This window comes from Primulina huaijiensis, chromosome 3 (assembly GCF_012295235.1).
Source record: "Primulina huaijiensis isolate GDHJ02 chromosome 3, ASM1229523v2, whole genome shotgun sequence".
Classification (NCBI taxonomy): domain Eukaryota; kingdom Viridiplantae; phylum Streptophyta; class Magnoliopsida; order Lamiales; family Gesneriaceae; genus Primulina; species Primulina huaijiensis.
Genome location: NC_133308.1, coordinates 6,614,555 through 6,636,091, shown reverse-complemented (window position 1 = coordinate 6,636,091; position 21,537 = coordinate 6,614,555). Strand labels below are relative to the sequence as shown.

Sequence of the window (21,537 nt, the reverse complement as noted above, 5' to 3'; positions counted from 1 at the left end):
CATAACCAACAATCATATTTTAAAGAGATTAAATTCAAATTTAGTCATTAAAAAGATGAATGGTCCACCCCATTCTTGCCATAATACTCATCGATCGGTATCATATTCACCCGAACTTCACCTAACTTCAAACTCAAAGATTCACTCTTCTTCTCCATGGGATGGCTTCGTTCGTTTCTATCTCCTCTGGAGAAGTTCTGGGGCCGTCTACGCGCCAAACGAACACGTACGTAATTAAAATTCAACCAAGCTATATATCTTTAGTTCATTGTTCTCATGTTATACAATCTTGATTCATTTATCCAACAGGTAGAGGAATATATACGCTCTACGAAGATGTTAAGTCGTGTTCGTGTGAAGACGTGCACGCATTGTGGATGCTGGTGGTCGACTCTTCCGAGACGAATCGATGATGATAAGTAGTCATGTGTCTTGGCTGAATGTTGTAGGGAGTACAGATAGAATGCATAATATACCATGAATGCTTGCCTGCCTTTACCATATATATACATGTTCATTGTACAAAATTCAACAGATATATCTATATCCAAGTGTTTCTTAATTTTCAGTTCTATATTGTTTCCAAGAAAATGTCCGTGACGGACATGTTTAGTTGCTGGATTCATGTCGGAGGCTTCTAGAACTGGGATTCCGTTTATTTGTTCTTGGAAAACATTGGGTATCCTCTTCATATAAAATCAAATTTGTTTTACATAAGTTGACAAAGTAAGTGAACAATTGATAATTGATCATGAGTTTGATTTTTCTTATCAATATTTTCTTAGACGAGCTTATTGTACAATACAGTTTTATCAGTACAATTTACACATTATGCATTAGATAAAAACTTATGTAAGACGGTCTCACGGGTCGTATTTTGTGAGACGGATCACTTATTTGGGTCATCCATGAAAAAATATTACTTTTTATGTTAAGAATATTACTTTTTATTGTGAATATCGGTAGGGTTGACCCGTCTCACAGATAAAGATTCGTGTGACCGTCTCACGAGATACCTACTCTATGCACCAAGGTAATAGTTTCATAAAAAAAAATTGTTTTATCCTTTTCTATTAATAATTATTACATAATAAACATGATTATATACGTACACTGCAATTAAACTACTATTAAAACCATGTCGAATTTCAACCAATACAGCTTGGACTGTATCAAAACTTTAAAATAAAATATTTTATATAAATATGAATAAAGTATGAGAAGTGTCATTTACACTCTAAAAAATCTTAGTAACACTTTGCCTCATGTAATTAATCAATGTCAGACAAATTTAATCTTGCGTATAATTTTCTTAAATTATAAAATCTTAATTAAAAATATAAGTAACAAACTTTTATACATTAACAAATAAAATTTTATTTACAAAAAAACTAAAATTTAAGATTTTAAAAAATTTTATTATATCAATACAATATAAAATAACAGTAAGTTTATCTAGAAGTACATAATTTTGGTTATTTGTTTTTTTACAAATTATATAAAAATATTGAGATGTATAAAATTTTGGCAAAAACTTGTGTGAGACGATATAACGGGTCGTATTTTGTGAGACGGATCTCTTATTTGGTTCATCTATGAAAAAGTATTACTCTGTATGCTAAGAGTATTACTTTTTATTGTGAGTATCGGTAGGGTTGACCCGTCTCACAGATAAATATTCGTGAGACCGTCTCACAAGAGACATACTTTTAAATTTTGATTTTCCAAAATTTTGCTAATCTTATGAAACAACAAAAAAGATATATTTATATTATTATTTAAAATCTTAGAATAATGTTTTCTTAAAAAATAATAGTATTATAAATTTTATAATTTTTAATTATATTATATTTTTAAATGTTCAAATATACAAAACGTGAGTCGTTTTCCGAAAGCTAAAATACATTAATATTTATAACAACTTTTAGTATTAATTTTTATTGCATAAAATCTTAATTCCAATATCAAAATCGGAAAATTAAAGATTTAAAAGTACAATTACATGAATATTTATTTTAAAACATTGATATATTTGGTATATTTAAATTTTTAAATAAATATATAATCAAATAAATTTGAAAATTATGTCTAAAATACTAAAGTGATCTGTATCAAATTAAACAACCAAAATACACACTTAAATTGGTTCAATAACTATTGGAATTGAATCGGTTTTATATGGAATTGATGGATCGGTTCGAGCACCCTTGAAAGTGCTTCAAACACAATATTATCAATGAGCTACAATAGCTCGTGTTCTAAGAATGTATACTCCAATGACTTAAATCGAGTTTGGTGTTAAACCAAGCGGAAAATTCTAGAAGTAATCATTCATTAAGAAAACTGACTAATTTGAAAATTTAACTTGTGTAAACTGATCAACTGAAATAAAGGGAAATAGTTCTTGCATACATCAGTTCAGTTATGGTGAGAACTGAACTGATAACTGTTCGAACTGATTAAATCAGTTTTAGTTAAGTACATAAGATATGTTTATGGATGTTTAGAGACTTCAACTGCTTCTATGTCACCACTTCTACCACATCGGGTAGGATCTACTAGAAACTTTGATTTATACAATACCTTGTACAAACTTTATCAGCTTAGGACTTACTCTACTGCCTAAATGAACTCCTAGTATAGACTGAAGGCAACACCTTCCAGTTAACACTTGTTTAACGTCTGTGTGTCAAATACTACATACACGCGTTTTACGTCTTTGTGCAAGACCCACTCAGCTATTCTACAAGCTCAACTCTCTATATTTGTGAGTGGTGGTGGTGGTGGTGGTGTGTGTGTGTGAATTGAACAGTGAATATAACGGGAAGATGTTCTCACACACTGAGGGAAATAAGCTTCTAAACTAAGCCGATATAACTTTGGTGTATTTTCTCGACTGGGCTGATTGCTTCCTTGTAAGTTGATATGCAATATGTGTGCCTTTTCTTTTCTCTCTTGTTTTTCTCACTTACTTCTCACTGAACTTCATCTTCTATTTATACGCGAGAAGCTTGATCGTTCAGTGAGACTCAACAATTGTATCCGTTGCAGCTTAAATATGTTCCTTGAAATTTGTGTCTCGACTTTTCCGACAGCCATTCTGGAACATTTTGGCTTTAAATTTTTCTGCAACGTCCATTGTTGTACTATTGATAGGAAAATGTTTTTGTATCGTTGTGCGTAGCTGGATTCCATTAGATAAGCTTGTCGTGTTCTACAAACTGATTGATTCCTAACTGATGCTTTAAACTGGTCAGTTGAACTAGACTTGAACTGGTATGGTGAAATCAGTTGACTCATCAGCTGAACTGATTTCACTGATTCAGTTGAACTAGTCAGTTTGGCTCTCCATCAGTAGAGCTCTTCATCCGTTGGCCGGGCTTTTGAAAATCTTCTGCTGAATCACCTATCAACTGAACAATCAGTTGAACTGTTATTGATGCTTCAGTTGGACTGGTTCAGTTTGGGAAATCAGTTGAAACTTTCATTTTACTTCTTGAAAGCTTTAGTTTTGGATCGGTTAAGTGATCAGTTCGAAGCCTGTTTAGTTTCAAGTTCCTACGCACTTCGATAAATAATTAGAAACAAAATAACAAGTTTTGTTAATATCAAAATCAAGATTGCGAACATGAAATATTCTAATAATATGACATACAGAATTTAAGGTGTTGTAAAAATTACAATAGTTAATTATTATTATTATTAAAAATTATGATTAAATCTCAAAAGATAATTATTATATAGTTAATGTGAAAGAATTAATGGTAGATTTTGAAAATTAACGAACATTTAAAAATGATAATGTTGGAAACTAATTAAATAAAATGGTAAGTTGGAGAGCAATTATGTAGTGCATTTAACACTTTCCATAAATTAAATATAATAAATGTGGTCATATAGGTTGTCAAATTTTATTTTTATTATGTTATCATTCTTTTTTGGCAATTTAGTCTTTTTAGCGACCTACATCAGCAACACGATGAAAAAATACTAATTTTTTAAAAAATTAGAAGATGCGAGACAAAATTAAAATTTTATAATATAAATGACCAAGAAACAAACACAGACAACAAAATGCCCATGTATCTATAAGAATGGGCCATAAAACCCTGGTGATTTATTAATGGGCCATGATAATGTTAAATTTTCGTTTAAATATAACGGTCTGGTTTGTTAATTAGATTGGGCCAAAATTTATGAAGCCCATTTACTCCGCCATTTAGAAAACCCTACACCTAAAGAAAGATCCCCCATTACTCCCAGGGAAAGTAGGAAAACGCCTCACGAACACACGCGGAACTCAGCTTCTGAAGTGCATCGGCACGACGCGGGAGTGCGATCACAAGAAACCGTAAGTCTTGCGCATACACTTTCGATTCTCTTACATTCATGCATCTGATTTTAGTGTATGTGTATTAGTAGATCGATATAATATTGTATGGATAATATAAATAGGTTTTTGAATTTGCAGAAATGTCGGACAAGGCTGTAACGATTAGAACAAGGAAGTTCATGACAAATCGTCTTCTTTCCAGGAAACAATTTGTATGCTTTTGTGAACTTTTATTCTTTTCTCGTTTGCTTGTTTTTACAATTTTGTGTGTTTCATTAAGTTTACATTTGTTTATTTTATTTTTACTTATTTTTTCAGATCATTGATGTGTTACATCCAGGAAGGCCCAATGTTTCTAAGGTGTGATTTCCAGTTGCGTTCATTTCTTGAACTGCACTTTTATACTATTTGCGTTGTGGCGTTAATTTTTTTGCGGCAATGGGATTTAGGTGATGACTTATGAATGTAGTGATACAACCTTGAGTTTTATTGGATAATTTTTTTATTTCGAGATGTGGAGGCTCCCGAAAATATAGAACTGAAGAATAGTCGGGAAGCTTGTGCTATTTGTTTCATACTTTAAAATAAAGCTACACAATATTGCTAGTAATAAATGGTGCTCTCTAGAATTTCTATCAACATGTGATAGAATTAAGGTTTCTCTTGGATTGGATGATTTGGATTCGAGGAAGAACTTAAGAAACCTATTGGGATTAATATAAAATCTACCACAATGACTCAAAAATAAGTAACTAGGATATGAAATTAAAGAATGTTAAGATTTTTTTGGACGTTGGAATTTTGGCATTCTTCCATAAATAATGTTCTTTTTGTTGCAAATTTATAAATACTAATTTGCTTTATTGGTGCAAATATGCAGCACAAAGAGTATGTTTTTAAAATTTAATTGTGTTTTTGTTTATTTGTAATTGGTTATGAGGCAGAACTATCACTTAATGTTCTAATTCTTTTTGTTCCTGCTTGTCATGCCATTGAAGGCTGAGTTGAAGGAGAAATTGGCGAGGATGTATGAGGTAAGGGATCCAAATGCCATCTTCGTATTCAAATTCCGGACTCACTTTGGAGGAGGGAAATCTACTGGGTTTGGCTTGATCTATGATTCTGTTGAAAATGCGAAGAAGTTTGAACCCAAATACCGGCTCATCAGGGTAATTCATCCATTATTTAGCTCTTTTTAGTCCTTTTAATTAATTTCTGGAATTGTTCTAACATTTCGAGAAAAATTATCGACTTGATCATAAAATTATTTCTTTGAATTTAAAGTTGTGTTGTTAGAATTCATGATTTCTAAAACTTTTTAGTGTGTAGCCAAGTTCTTCTGAAGCTGCTGCCTTACTCATAGGTTTCGGTTTTGTCATCACGTTGTGGAACATGAAGAGATTCCTACATGTTATTGTCCACCATCTTAGCTCTTAGATTTCTTGCCCCCCACCTCACCCCAAAAAAAAAAAATTTATTGTTGCCGAAAAGACGAGAAATCTTTCTAGATTTCAACGTGTTAAGGTTTTTAAAATCATGTATCTATCATTGTATTGGAACGAACAATAGCATTGGAATCATTTTCAAGGGAAAATTGCACCAGAACTTCCAGTGTATCTGACAATATCTGAAACCCTTGTTTGCAGAATGGTCTTGATACCAAGATCGAGAAGTCAAGGAAGCAGATGAAAGAAAGGAAGAACAGAGCAAAGAAGATTCGTGGTGTTAAGAAGGTACAATTATTTGTCATACAATCAAGATCATTTATCCACTTTATGAACCGGGGCTGCTTGAGAAATTGCCATATAACAACGCCATGCTCAAATTGCATTTTTTTCTTGGAGTCTTGAAGTCACTCAGCTGCTGCAACCATTTTCCTGGAGTACCTTTGCTAACCTTGGTTTGACCACATTTTGTGCAGACTAAGGCCGGAGATGCAGCTAAAGCCGGCAAGAAGAAATAAACCTCCGAGAGCTTTTCTGCCTTTTGGATTTGAAATCCGGGAAGATTCTCTTTTGCTTTTGCTTTGTCTTACATTATTCATTAGAATGGTAGTGTCCCATCACTTGGGGATATTGATCAACTAAAATTTTCGAAGCGGAGAATATTCTTCTCAGAGCCTTTTTAGAAGAGATCTTGTTCCTTTTTCAACTCATTTGATCCGGCGTTAGTATGGGAGCATGGTTAAGATTTTTTGTTCAACATTATCTGATTATTTTTTTTGACTGAATGATCAAACAAGAAACATAAATTCCATGGAGTGAAAACATGCATCTTACCGTATAATATAAAATTTACGTGCCTACCAACTGAAGTATGTGCCTCTTATGATATAAATACAAGATCCATAGGTGTATGGTGTGTTGGTATATAGCAACATTCACTTGTCCTACTGAATGCTACTGGTCGTTCGGATCACACATCTATGGACTGTCGGTGTAACTGTTTAAGCTTTTTTATAATCTGCCGCATACTTGGCATTTCTCAAACATTCTGGTGCATTTTCCAATTATTAAATACGATATTGCCTTAATTGAATGATAAATGGCGACGTTCAAGGCTTTTAGCAGATGGAATATATTTTGTAATGACATCATAATTAGATTTAATATTTGTAACTTCCTGGATCAACTCAAAATGTAATTTATTATATTCCATGTTTTCATATACATATGCAAGTTATTTATACGATGCTTACATCATGTTAATTCCTCAAAATAGCAACTACATTGAATTAACCCCTCATTTCTGTTGGTTAAGCCTCGCTGCAGCCGCCATGGACGCGGCCACGCCACCAGGGTGCGCTGCCATATCCGGCGTGTTGCTTATCTCAGCCTGTATCACTCCCTCCGCATCTTCTCTCGTCACAGCTTTATCACCAGTCAATTTCTCCGTTGAATCCTATAAATTACACAGCAATACAATAAATCTAATCGAAACTTGAATGAAAAGAATTAACAATAATATGAATTGCGTATATGGTTTTCGGACGAAATTTTACTGTTAAAACATCCTCAAGCGTGGTTTTGCCCTCATCCCGTGCTATCCGGGAATTGTATTCGGCGGCTGATTTTGCTTCTGCTCCTAAGCCGCCAGGCACAACATGGCCCAGCCCAGCGGCTCTAGCCTCCGCAGCCTGTATTGCGGCGGCGTCGCTTTTATCAACTGGTTTGTCTCCAGCGGAAATGGCTGTGGCCTCGAGTGCTTCGCCGATGGTACAATCGTCGGGGTCCACATCTGGGTTAGCCGTTGTCACTTCCCTTGGCTGCCCATATCGTCCCACAATCTGCCGAGATTTTACATGTAAATAAAAACGAATTCACGTATAAATAATATATGGGAGCTAAAGAATGATTGGCTAGATTATTAATACTTGTCCCCCAATGGCTTCTGTTATGACGCGATAGCCATCGACATCGGTTTGTGACACGGCAGCTCCCTGATCGCTCACGATGTCAGTAATGTCATTGTGACCAACCACGCCGCGTCGCTCATTCCAGCTGGCAGCTGATTGCATGGTAGCCGCCACACCACCCTTGGGGATCTCACCGAGTACCATGTTCTCGGCGGCCTGAATGGTAGCGGCGTCCTGTGGTGCTATGGGTGTCCGAGCTAGCTGACCGGAGACGTGGAAAACGTCTCCATACTTGACAGCTTCCGGCCTCCGTGGTTGTTGATGACTCATACTTGGTGATCAACTTTGGATGAACAAAACAGAACAAAACAAAACAGAGATGGAGATCGAAGAAGTCTCTTGAGAATTACACATCGTCCAGCCTAACGGTGGAGGAGTATATATACAGTGTGGAAGGCGGTGACAGCATGATAGTAGATGGAAACACGTGTTGGGCTTGCAGCACAGATAGCATAACACTGTGGCCTGTGCCGAGATTTTCTTGGTATAAAATATTGTTTTGATCACGGTGGACGGATACAATACACAAATGCTGTCTCCGCACAAATCTCCAAGCTTTGCAAAAGAACCCGTTGGATATTATTACTATCATCAGAGAAGGAAACAAGGGACGGGTGGTATCCACTTTTTAATTTTTAAATCTTATTGATTATTGATTATAGGTTTAAAAATAATTTTATATATATATATTTAATATTTATTTTCTCTTTAAAAAAAATGTAAAAAAAATTTGCCCTTCAATCAGCATTTTCTGGTTCCTTCCTGATTGTTATTGTTATTATTTGAAACTAGACAATGAATAGGGGGGAAAGTATTAATAACCCAATTTTAATTATTTTAGCTCAATTAATAGTCCGATTTTAATTATTATAGCTCACTCGAAGAATGAAGTTGCATGGATAAAATTTGAGCTAGATTTATACATGACCCAAACCAAACCCATGCGACTCTTGAAAACTTCATGAATACTTCAAAATCCTCATATTTTGAGAGAAAAATCTTATTTTATTACATTTCAAACACTCTTGATTTATGGGAAGAACTTCATCGTGTGATCGATGACTTGAGCATTGAAGAGTTATCGCTACATAACCTGACACCTCTAACGCTTATACATGATAACCAGAAAACTTGTTTTTTGGGGATTGTTTTAGTGATAACTGACTAACAGAACTAGTTGATCACTCAGATTGACGGATGAACACTTGCATTGGTTGGTCCACCTAGATTGGTTGATCATTAGATTGGTCGTTCACCTAAATTGACTAACCACCAGGATTAGTGAATCACTCAAATCAGCTGATCACCTGATTAGTTGATCACTCGCATTGGCCGATCAGTTCGAATTGGTTTATCACCTCGATTGACTGACCACTCAGATTAGTTGATCACTCGCATTGGGTGATTATTTGGATAATATCTTTCCAGATAATATTATTTCTCAGTTATATTGTTATGATTTATTAAGAGTATATTTATTTATTGTTTAGAAGATAAATATTGAATATTATTTGGTAATATATTTTTGAGCATTTTATATATAATAGAGGATGCAAGTGATATTTTTGAAAATTTTGATGCAGCCAAAGATAAAATAGTTTTGGATATTTTGGGAAAAGATTCAAGAGGATCACATAAACAAAATAGTTTTTTTAATATATTTTCTTTTAGAGCCGAGTTGTTATGATTAGGTTCGAAATCGAGATCTCGTCCAAAACATAAACATCATCATTTAAAATCAATAATATTTTAAAGTCGTTCCCAAGGAGCAACTTGGATGCTAAGGTATGATGAGCTTTTGCCAAAAAATCAGATGTTCAATCTTCCCTGTTTCTGTCATCTCAGATTTTAGTCTGTCACACAGGGTTTGCCTAGTGTGGTTTACCTGATCAATGTAGTTTGCAGGCTGATACGTTGATTCTTTGGATTTATCAAGAGCACACCAAATATTGCCGATGCGGGTTCCTAAAGTTAAACAATAGTATTTTAAATCATATATTGTAAACTAACATGCACATATGTTTAAACAAGTTCACGCACCTCACAAATGACTAGTTTTATACTGGGATCAGTTCAAGGTTTAGCAAATTCAACCACAACTGAATAAAAATATTTCAGTAATAATCCAACTTTTGTCAATAGGTCGGGGCTGCCATTTTGTTAGTTTGATTGGATTAATAATCCAACTTTTATCTCATCCAATCAAATATTTAGTTATAATTATAATTTTATCCTGTTATTTATCATATATATAACTTTATTTACATTAATTAATTATTGAAAATGTAAAATTGTGATTTATCCTCTTTCCCTAAATTTAATCAATAAAACTAAACATATTATCTATTACTATTTCACCCATTTCAAAATTTTAATAATCCACAAACCTTTATCGCATCTAATCATATCCATCGAAGTAAACGTCGACATTCAAATTAGATATAAAAACTCAATGCAATCCTTAATGTTCAAATTTAATATCTTTTTTCCAACTATCTCAAATTAGTTCTTTATGTTTTAAGAAATTTGCCCAAATTGGTCCTCAAAGCATAAATATTTTCAAAAAAAATCCAAACTACCATTTATTCAATTTTATTAAGAAATTATTATATCGGGTCATGAAAACGGTATCAGAGCCTAAGTAAAATTATTTCAAATATACAAAATTATTATTTATGTATAATTAAATATTTGAGGAGTAGATTTAAATTATGGATCTGAACCTAGCTACGAGATTAAATATTTACAGGACTTATTCCAATAATTTGGAATATTCACAAGAAGATATGACCAAGGATAGACATCAGGAGAAAAATGAACATATCAGAATCCTAAAATAAACTTATGATTCAGAATAATAGGTTCCTAAATACTCCGAGATTTCTTTAAAATCTCCGGAGATCTTAAAAAAAATCCAAAAGACGGTATAAAATTATGAAAATAAAGTATATTATGTACCACGAAAAATTGAAGAAATTCTTGAAAAACAAGAAGAAATTCTTGGAACATTAAAAGATATTCAAACAAACAAGAATCCAAACTCTAAAACAACGACACAGTTCTAGTAAGAGGATCTCGTAAGGAAGATTGTTACTATCCTTTGGGATTGAACCCTTATTGCACCAAAGATAAAAGGCCAAAGTGGTACAAAATATGGATGAACATATTAAAGATATAGAGATTTTCTCTAAAATCTGTCCAAAAAAATAGGAATAGTCTTATCTGAAAAGAAGACAATCATTGCAACAAAGAATATTGAATTCTTTGGAATAAAAATGGACGAGTCATGAATAATATGCAGTAACACATTGTGAAAAAAATACAAAATTTTCTAGATAAACTCGAAAACAATAAGCACTAAAAAATTTCTTAGGATTAATTAACTTTGCTATAATGTTCACTAAGAACCTAGCAAAACAAAGAGAAATATTAAGTCTATTATTAAAAAAAGATGCAAGATTCACATGGACAGAAGAAAACACTAATGGACTTAGCCAACTAAAAGAAATTTGCAAACATTTCCCAAAATGACTATTCCACAAGATAAATATGATATAATATTATACACAGATATCAGTGATCATTTGTGGGCAGCAGTTTTTATGAAGCTCACACCAGAAAGAGAACAACCGTGCATATATTATAGCGGATTATTCTCAAATGCAGAAGTCATAAGATAACACATCAACGAAATTAATTCTATGTAGTAAAAAGACTTTTGAGAAATGGTCAATAATTTTATTTACTAAGAAATTCACATTAAAAGTTGATAACACACATGTAAAAGTTTTTTTGAAAAATAGAATCAAATCTAAACTCGATAATACGAGATTATCAAGATGGCAAGTTTTATGTCAAAATTATATTTTTATTATTAAATCTTATAAAAATATTCTTGCAAATTTCTTAACAACATTGATGTTGATGCCATCATGAAAATACAGAGAAATTTGAGGAAACACCTTGAAATGTTTAAAAACGAGTTTAACAAGCTTGTCCTTAATGCAGAAATTGCGGTAGACTACAACAAGCTGATAAAAGCACTGTCTCTGGTAACTCTATCCTCTAGGCTATTTAGAAACCACTGGCTTCTAAAAATGAGAGTTTTTTTACTACAAGACTCTATACATGTAGCAGGGGATTCAAGTATCCCTAGCCCAATTGTTTAAGTCAGGATCATCTTTAGATGAGTGACTAACAATTTCGGTTTAGAATAAATCTAGCTAGCAGATTAGATCAAGTTATAATACATAGATGATGAGTCCAAGTATCGATATCACAAAAACTAATATTTAATTACTAGAATTTTTATTACTTAACTTAAGCTAGACAAAATAAATAAAAAGATGGTATATAAATTATTAATCTAAACAATTAAATAAAATAATTGCAATTAAAAACGACATATTCAAATATCAATGAGGGATTCAACTTCAAATAAAGAACTAAGACACACAACGGTACCAAACTATTACTATGTTGACACGTGTTAAAATTCAATTAATTATTTAAATCTTGACAATCACAATGAAATCTCCAATTTATTTATTAAACGATTCTTCGGGTTAATAAACTTATTTAAATATAACAGTTCAATTATTTCTAATTGAATTTAATTAGATCTAAATGCCTTAAATCTTCTTGGAATTTCAGTTTTCATCTAAAACTGCACATTGAAACCGAATACTATTTTTAGTCAGTTTAATCATGTGTTGATGACGTCTTTGTTGCTATATTTAATCAATCAACTTCCGATTCGTGATTAATGAACAAACATGTAAATAGTTGATCAGGCTATCAACAAGAAATATTAAACCAACATCAATCAATAATTAAAATCGAGAAAAATAATATATTAAAAATAAATCAAATATCAAACAAAGTATTGTTTGACCCTATCATAGTCTCAGTCTAAAAAAATTTATTTCATAAAATTAAAACAAAGCAAAGACACAATGTTTGAATTCATAAGAATAAAATCTAGGAAAGAATAAGAAAATCTTAGCATGGTTGGCGTGATTCTCCCTTTGAAGTTGTTGTCTTTATCCTCTCTATTAGACTCTAACAACTTCTACCTTCTTCCAAGTCTCTCTTCCTCTCTGCTACTATCTGGGTAAAGTCTTCTCTGTTTGTTCTCTTCCCTCCAGTTCTCTGCTTCGTCCAAGTCTTTTGTCCCTTCTCTGCTTCCTTCTTTCTGTTTTCTCTCTAGTCCTCCCTAGTATTCTTTGTTTGTTCTCTTCCCTTCACTTCTCTGCCTCTCTCTTCTTTTTCTGTCCATTCTCTACTTCTTTTCTAGTCTTCTCATGTAAGTTTCTTTTACGTCTATTTTTATCTCAACTTCATGGGCCTAATCTTCCAAATCTTCGAAGCTCTTATCAAGTCCAAAAATTGTAGATAAGATTATAGAGTTTACTCTCTATCAAGATCTACACAAATTTTTTTCCAAAACTTCAATATTCTCAAAGAATAAAATATGAGAATATTTTATTTCATTTCTTTTGGTATTTTGTTGTCTTTGAAGTCTTGTAAAATCATCTTATCTAAAAAATTAAGTGTTTTTCCTCTTTCATTCAAATCTAACATCATTATAAAATTAATTCAGATAAGCACCTAATTAGAGATAAAATTTCTAGATAATCACAAATATTATAAAATTAAATCCCTAAAATCCCTATAAGATTTGGGTTTATTAATGAGTCGGCTCAAGCAAAAAAATGAAGCTCTAGATCCTTATCTGGAGCATTTAAGTCAACCCTTCACCTCGAAGATAGAAGAGGGAGAGAACAACCTTAGACCTCAAATCGACAAGGAAAAATTTAAGGTTGACCTTAGACCTCAAACGGATAAGAGAAAGTATAATGTTGATACTAACGAGCTTATAGTTTCTCTATTTCAGGTATATCAACAAAACTGAGTTAAATTGGGAAAAAAAAGATATCAACTCAACCACAATCCGAGTTGATATTGCCTGAAAGTATCCTAAGATATGGATGAAAACCAAATTCCTATCCTAAGGAAGTCAAAGCATGAAATGAATTTGGGGCTCTTGCCTCGATTTATACTACATCACCCAGCTTCCCAGAGATTTCAGCACTACCCAGATGAATCCAGGAAGTTGTTCACGAAGCGTGGGCAAATAATGATTATTTGTCCAAGGAAGATATTCTGGAACTATACTTTTTCAATGTGGCACCAGAACCAGCCAAAAAAAGCTAATACGAAGCATTTCATTTCATCAAGTTAAGGAGATCATACATAAATATTTTGAAGTTCATCAAGGATCCGCCAGAAAATGAAACACCTCTCATTTCATCAATCAATGAAGATGACATCTCCACTCGACGAGCATGAAGATTATTAGTATGTCTCACATAGATGGAAAATTCAAATTTTCATTTAAGTTTTATCACAATAATGTAAATGGATTTTTCTGTTAAAATACTATGACATGAAAAATTAAATTTTTTGCAGAAGATACATTTGAAAACAAGCTTTCGGAGAGCAAAGAATGTAAGGACTGTGTATCGTATTATCGTAAATCTTATGTTGATTATCGATAATTCCTGAAATTATCATGTGATTACGTATATGATGTATATCATGACAATTAAAGTGAAAAAATAGGTGGTGAGGATGAAAAGATTGTATTAGAAATTGATTTGTGTGTGAAAAGTATGCTGAATCGCAATAGAAAAGTGACATATGTTACAGTTTTTAGCATAATTAACTGCGTATTAGTCCAAATGAAATAAAAAATTTCATTGGAAATCTAATACATAGTACTAAAACTTTCATTTTTTGCGTTTTGTCCAAATCCATTTGAAAATAAGGGCAAAATCATCCCGAAGTGTATCGTGTGTGTTGCAGTTTCTGTACTGACATATTTTGAGAGAATGAGCATAACTCTCGCATCCTATATCCAAATTGAGTGAGGTCAGTGGCAAATGAAAACTAAGACATAGAGCTACAATTTTTATGTTGTACACCTTTGTTAATTCAAAACTTAAAATAACGTTTCGGACAGAACAAGTCGAACTATGGCACAACAGTTTGTGCGCCCCAGCGCGTGGCCAAGCCAAATGGTGTCCGGCAGTAGCAGGCTCGCTAGGATGCCCAATTTTGACCGCCCTAGCTCCGATACAGCTGTTGCACAATATTTAAGGATGATAAGAATGAAGGTTCTTCATTTCTTTTGTTGAAGCTTCGAGAGAAACCGAGGAAACTCAAATTCCACCGTACGAATCTACCTCGAAACGTTGTCCAAACTTGGAACAAAATATATATTCGGAATCCCCGCGTCAAGAGCTTCTTTTTGAGGTAAGTTTCTTCTAGTTTTAGCACCTTTAACTATTAAAGTGCTGGAATAGCATGTATTTGAAGTCGAGATTCATACATATGATAGAATAAACAACAAGAAACTAAGTTTTGAAGTCGGAATTGAATTATGCTATGATTTTGATTTGATATGAATTTTTGAAGTTTCAAACGATATTTGAAACTTGTATTGTTGATTTTGAATGATTTTATTGATTGCAATGAATATGTTATTGATGAAGATAGATTTTTATACTGAAATCTTCAAGCTACATCGACTGGAAACAAAGAATTGAGGTATGTTGCGACCGAGTAACATACGACATGTATCTGTATCATATGATATATGTTTGATTGATTTGATTGAGAATATGTGTCTATATGCCTTATTTGTTGAGTTGATGTGACATACATGACATAAACGTTGAGATATGATCCTTGGATAATTTGATATGATTGATTTGATTCTGGGGTTTGCGAATACGATGTTATGTTTGACATTATATGGCCATTAAAGCATAGTTATTAGTGGCCCCGATGATTGATTGAGATTTGGGATGTAATGGCGCTTTGTCGACGCTATCATACAAGTATCCCTGATTGAGGCCAGTGTGCCAGCTCGAGCATTGATTTGATAGCGATTCGATTGATTCTGAGATATGCTCAGTGGAGGCATTTGACCTTATAGCTCCACGACATACATGCATTGCATACCATATATCATTATTTAGATACGTGTGGTATATATTGTGGTTGTTTCAGACTGAGCTTTGCTCACCTAAGAGGGGGCTGTTGTTGTCTTTGTATGTAGACAATGACAGGTAATCCAGGATATCAAGATACCGGAGAGGGTGCTTCTAGAGGGAGTCACAGTTGATATTTGAGGTGTTATTGTCGATCCCAATATATATGTATCTGTATACCGGGGCATGTCTCGATGATATGATTTGTTGTTATATTAGTTGTTTTGATTATGTGTTGGCGGATTTTATAAGGTGAGATGAAATACTATTTTTAGTATTCAAATAATATATTTTGGGCTCATTATAAAAAAAATTTAAACTCGTTTTCCGCTGTAATTAATTGACCCTAATCAAATTGTATTGTAATAAAAATTAGGAGTTAAGGAGCCCACAAAGAAACTCGTAGAAAATTCTGCAACGTGGATCATGTTGGGAGATGGTCAGTAAGCATCTGCCCATAGTGTCCGAACAAGAAAGATCCAGAGTTTGAGAAAGGTTTTCGACCAAGATCTGACCAGAAACATAACGCAATAACAAGACCAAGTGGTGAAGGACCATACAAGTCACTTTTTCCAATGAATCATACAAAAGAAAAAGATCCTCTGACAACGGTAAAGAAAGCATATGATCCAACCAATCTATTTAAAAAGGATGAACAACTCAAAAACCACAAAAAAACGAACCACTAACTAATGGTTTGACGGGACCACTTACTACACGATGTTGTTGCCCACAACTAGCAATAATGTAAAGAAATAATTCAAGATTGAAGTCCATATTTCAAATCTGTAAAGGCTTCTAAATATATCAAAACAAAAGGAAGATGAAGACATCATTCAATTTCTTCATTTTCTTTCAAATAAATTTGTGATATTTCTCTTTCTATTTGATGTGTATTGTATTTTCGTAGCTAAGCAAGTTTATCTTCTTCTGCAGGAGATTACTTTGTAATAATATTATGTATGTTTGAATAAAAGAATCAGAGCTTATTTCTCCATGTATTATTTTCAAAATTAAACTTATTTTCATATACACCTCGAGGTAGGAAACAACACAGAGTTGTGTTAAGTGAATTTGAAGGGATCTACTTTAAGAACCATATGTTGCGATTGCGTGATTAAGCTGTGAGGAACATTTTGTAAAACCCGATGGATACGACCCGACGACATTCTGGTCAAAAGATAAAATGTTTAATTTATTATAAGGATACATGATGGGTCATAAAAAATCTGTGATATATAGTCTGAAAACTTTGGGCAACCTTATTTTTTTGGACAAACTCAATAAATATAACAATGTTACGTACTGAGATCTCTTAAAAAAAATTAAAAAAAATAGAAAACATGTGTAAAACGAGAATAAAGATTGAATATAAATTTTTTTTAAACAAAATGGATTAAACGAGGACAATGAAAGAAAAAAACTAAATTAAGAATAACCAAAACAGGAATTACCCCTAATTTTCTCATCCGATGAATTGAACCTTTCATAAAAATTATATATTTTCCTTCTTGGCTTTTACTTCAAGATTTGTGACTCAACGCGTGGATCTCAAATGTGATTTGTGATCTGGTCGCAGAAGGGCAAAATGGTCTTATCAGCGGTTTAGTGTTGGTGACGTAAGCCGGTAATTAGCTTCCATGTTCAGGGTAATCCCGTAAATTCCCCCTCTCCACAACTCTATTCAGTGTTCCCCCTCGCCCTGCATTTCATAGCGAAACCGCAAAAAAGAAACCATTGCTCCGCCGTGCAAAGCCGAGGAATCTGAGCCTTCTTCCCGATCATCTCTCAAAAACCACATTTCAGATACCAACACTATGGTGTGGTAAGCGAATTTCTAGAGTGAAGCTGATCCGACTCTGTACCGCCTTTCCGATTTCCACCATTTCATCTGTTCTCACGCGAAAATCAAGTTAGTTTCTGTACGATGTTTTTTCAGTTATAAGTTCTTATGTGAGAAGCCTCGACTTTCTCGTTCGAGTTTAATTTTTTGTTTGTCATTTCGTTTGCTGTGGTTTTGTTTTCATGTGTGTGGATCTGAAGATTGGTTCTGGTGGATTCGTTAGATGAGAATATATGCTATCTGTATAGGTTGGGTGTAGGGGCGATAAGTGTTCTTCGTCTCCTGTTTTGGCGGTTTTTGGACGAGATCTTAAACTTCTGATTGCTTGAGATTCGATTTTTAGTGTGCTGATTTCTGGAGCTGTTAACTAGTTTGATATTTTTGGAGTACCTAATTTTGTAGTTAATAGTAGTGGACAAGATAACAATCGGAGGATTGTTACTCTGTGGATTGATAGCATGAAGACTCTAGTCGTCGTTCCTCATCAGAAGAATCACCATCAGTATTATGATAGCAACCCTGGCCACAACACTACAAAATTGGTATCGTTTGGAGATGTCGCTGCTGGCCATTTTCAGGGGATTAATTGCGGGACTTCTCATCGCGGAGCAGGGTTACTCCCAACTCCTATGAAATCTTGCTACTCCATTCCTGTTACATTTTCGGCCAAAACCCCGTCACCAACCATCAATGGAAGCCAAAAAAGCTCCAAAAGAAACACAAAAAGCTGTGCAATCCCTATCCCATTTGATAGAAAGTTTGAAAACAATGATAGGTCACCCGATGATGGTTTTCGTTTTTCTGAGCGTTGGGCTGGACCTGCCTATTCAAATTCCCCTCCTCCACGCTCTTTACCCATGCCAAAGTTTTCCTTTCAGCCTACCAGAACTGTGTCCCTTGACTTGGCTACCTCGCCCTGTGAAAATGATTTGTGTATTATCCTGAATTCTGCACCTGCTTCTCCATCCAGGTTGCACAGCCCGTTGCCTGGTGATCTTTATAACAGCTCCGACTCTGCAACTAAAACCCTGCGTCGCATCCTTAATCTTGACGTTACTGATGAATGAAGGATTTGGATCATTTAGTGCTCCTGTGAATAAGTTCTGAAGTAGGTTAGTGGTAGACTGTATAGCATGAATAAAAATTGATTCAGGGATAATTTCTTATTAGGATTCCTTTCGGAAGTGTGTCATGAGTGGTGGCGGTGGTGGCTGTGCAAGTGCTCTAATGGGTTGTTGGTAACCTGTCTCCATATATATGTAAAGTCGATTATGTCTGTTTAGGAAATTTGAAGGTTGCTCAGACATGGATTTCTCCTGGGTGAAAGCATTGAAGTAAAAAGCTTTGTCTGCCCAATATCAATGAAAGATGAATAGACAAGATTGGAGAATTGACTGCTTAATTGAGCATATTCAGCATGGAGGAGTCCACAATGTTCGAAATTGCAATTGAGGTCTTCAATGTATCTCTTCAGGGGAGGATCTTCACTCATGTTTTCCCTGTTTTTAGTTGATTTATATCTTCTAGTTAGGTACATGTATATGCTGTAGATCCCTAATATGGTTGTCTGTAGATTTTTATCTTATCACCTCCTTACCCACTCTCTGCCTGATATTCAACTTGGCCTTCATGATTTTCTATATCTTCAGTTGAATACCAACTATATGTTTACAATTTAGTCTCTCTGTTATTGACTACCTGAATTGTTTCATCATTTTCTGAATTGTTTCATCATTTTCTTCTTCCCTGTACCTCAATGCCTCTATTTTCTTTTCTTTTGAAGTGGTTCTCACTTCTGCGTCTTAACCTGCAAAGATGTGGTTTTCCCCTTCTCCATCTTTCTGGTTTTTAAAAAGGAAAAATGGGAAGGAAAATAGATATAGCTTATCTGTATGCTTTCAGCTTTTAGGTTTGATCCTTGTTGAGCTGTCTTCTATTCGCGTAGCTTATCCTCGTTGCCGAAAGTGGTTCATGATGTCTCTACTCCGAGTCCTTGGGCTTGATCCATGTTGGGCTGTCTTTTTATTAGCTTTGCCTATTCCACTATGTTGAAAGTTGGTTCATAGATGATCTATTGGCACCAGTGGTTAGGCTGATTCCATTTGAGCTCTCTTTTGTAAGCTTTACTTCTTGATGCTCTCTTATGAAAGCTGGTCCAACCACTTCTACCCTGGTGCTAAAGTTCATTTTCATTGGAGATTGTGTTCATACCCAACTGTAACCTCTGGTAATTTTACTAGTTTTTTCACCTTCTTTATATTGATTCTTATTGCATTTTCACTTTTAATAATCTATCTTTTTCATGTTTTTGATAGTGTTTGTATGGGTGCTGATTGAAGAAGATACTTCTGGTGGCTGTGTCAGTTCCTTGTTAAACTTTTCAGAAATGGGTGTACTTTATATGTGGCTCTATACACTGTTTATGTACATGTAACGAGCTTGTGTAGTTCGGAACTTCTGGGAGACTTTTGAATAATCTTTTATATCTTTCTAGTTTTTCTAGACAAGGATCTTGATAGGCAAGAATATTACTCTCTCATAGAGGTTTGCTTAGACTTTCGGCATATTTTCAAGGTTCTAATATGTTATCAGCTGACAAAAATATGGTAGGAATCTACATAGCTATGAGATAACCTTTTTTCTCCTTCTCATTTCTGTGTGCGGAGTTCATGTTTTTAATGACAAAAGTGTGGGTTTGCTTTGCGGGGGTTATGTGAGTGTAAATACTTTGAAGGTTTCGTCAACTTGCTTTCCGGTGGGGCCGTTCTATCATTGTACTAGAAAATTATGTATTTACAAAGTTGAATTTTTTGTGATTTGTCTTCAATAGCCAACTTTGTTTTCTGGTACTGTTCCGAAAATGAATCAAACCCCTTTACTCATTTCACTATTTTTGAAAGACTTTTGCGTAACATGGATCATATTATGCTTAAGAACGAAAAAAAAATTGTGGTGATAATTATTTGATTAATCTTAATTTATAATTCTTTGTAAAAATACAGAAGAAGTTAGAGCTCAATTTCTGACGCAGAAAATGTCCCTATTGAAACGAAATTTTTTGGATGATTATTCATTTTATACTCTTGTTTTTAGTCGAACATGAAGTTTTTGGGTTTCAGTTGATTCTTATTAGGTACTCGCCCTTCACAAGTACAGAACCGTAGAAATATATTTTCACAATCTCATTTACATTTGCCTTTTTTTAATAGTTATTGAAGTTTTGGAGTGAACATTTGAAGGTAGGTCCAAATGAATTTATTTATTTTACATATGCTAAATTTCTCTAAAAGACCTGCATTTTGGATTATGTGCTTGGAAGAACCAATTTAGATAATTAAATCATTTATTAATAAGGCTTTCGTGTTGAGATGATACTCGAACCTGATATTAACTAGCCCTTGAAGCTACACCACCATAATCTTTGCTTAATAATGAAGGGAATGGTCCTATTTGTCTGGATATTACAACTTATGCTCAAAGAAACGATAACCATTTTTTGTTTAATTTTGTCATTTTATTAGTTTTTTGAGTAGGTCTCTTGTAAGACGGTCTCACGTATATTTTTATATGTGAGATGAGTCAATCCTATCTATATTCACAATAAAAAATAATACTCTTAGCATAAAAAATAATACTTTTCATGGATGACCCAAATAAGAAATCCGTCTCACAAACTACTATCCGTGAGGCTGTCTCACAAAAGTTTTTGCCTGGTTTCTTATACTTTAGAGTATACCGAATCAGCATAGCTCTCCTTCTGAGACAGCAACCAATATTGTTCGCTATGCATCTCACAAATGTCTTATCAATACACCAGATGACTTGGAACCAAACTTTGCGAAATATTTTGTATCGTGATTCTCCATTACGAAGAAATCAATACTTTCTA

At 33.8% G+C, this 21,537-nt stretch overlaps 2 protein-coding genes and 2 long non-coding RNA genes across 4 annotated transcripts; 3 read left to right on the top strand and 1 right to left on the bottom strand.

The window, feature by feature from the left end:
* Nucleotides 1-4,242: 4,242 nt before the first annotated feature.
* On the top strand, nucleotides 4,243-6,527 carry LOC140973391 (small ribosomal subunit protein eS24z-like). Its single transcript, XM_073436136.1, has 6 exons — nucleotides 4,243-4,351; nucleotides 4,472-4,545; nucleotides 4,652-4,693; nucleotides 5,332-5,502; nucleotides 5,980-6,066; nucleotides 6,255-6,527. Exons 2-6 carry the CDS (start codon nucleotides 4,474-4,476, stop codon nucleotides 6,294-6,296), a joined length of 414 nt encoding a protein of 137 aa, XP_073292237.1. The 5' UTR covers nucleotides 4,243-4,351; nucleotides 4,472-4,473; the 3' UTR covers nucleotides 6,297-6,527.
* A 433-nt stretch (nucleotides 6,528-6,960) lies between these two features.
* On the bottom strand, nucleotides 6,961-8,116 carry LOC140973390 (late embryogenesis abundant protein D-34-like). Its single transcript, XM_073436135.1, has 3 exons — nucleotides 7,707-8,116; nucleotides 7,335-7,619; nucleotides 6,961-7,234 (listed from the first exon to the last, which is right to left on the bottom strand). The coding sequence occupies exons 1-3, from the start codon at nucleotides 8,016-8,018 to the stop codon at nucleotides 7,076-7,078; spliced, it is 756 nt and encodes a 251-aa protein (XP_073292236.1). The 5' UTR covers nucleotides 8,019-8,116; the 3' UTR covers nucleotides 6,961-7,075.
* A 9,308-nt stretch (nucleotides 8,117-17,424) lies between these two features.
* LOC140973388 (uncharacterized) lies at nucleotides 17,425-17,980 on the top strand. The gene is made up of 2 exons (XR_012174625.1): nucleotides 17,425-17,717; nucleotides 17,849-17,980. It is a non-coding gene; the product is annotated as an uncharacterized lncRNA (long non-coding RNA).
* Nucleotides 17,981-18,710: 730 nt separating this feature from the next.
* Nucleotides 18,711-20,252, top strand: LOC140973389 (uncharacterized). The gene is made up of 2 exons (XR_012174626.1): nucleotides 18,711-19,875; nucleotides 19,964-20,252. It is a non-coding gene; the product is annotated as an uncharacterized lncRNA (long non-coding RNA).
* The last annotated feature ends 1,285 nt before the right edge of the window (nucleotides 20,253-21,537 follow it).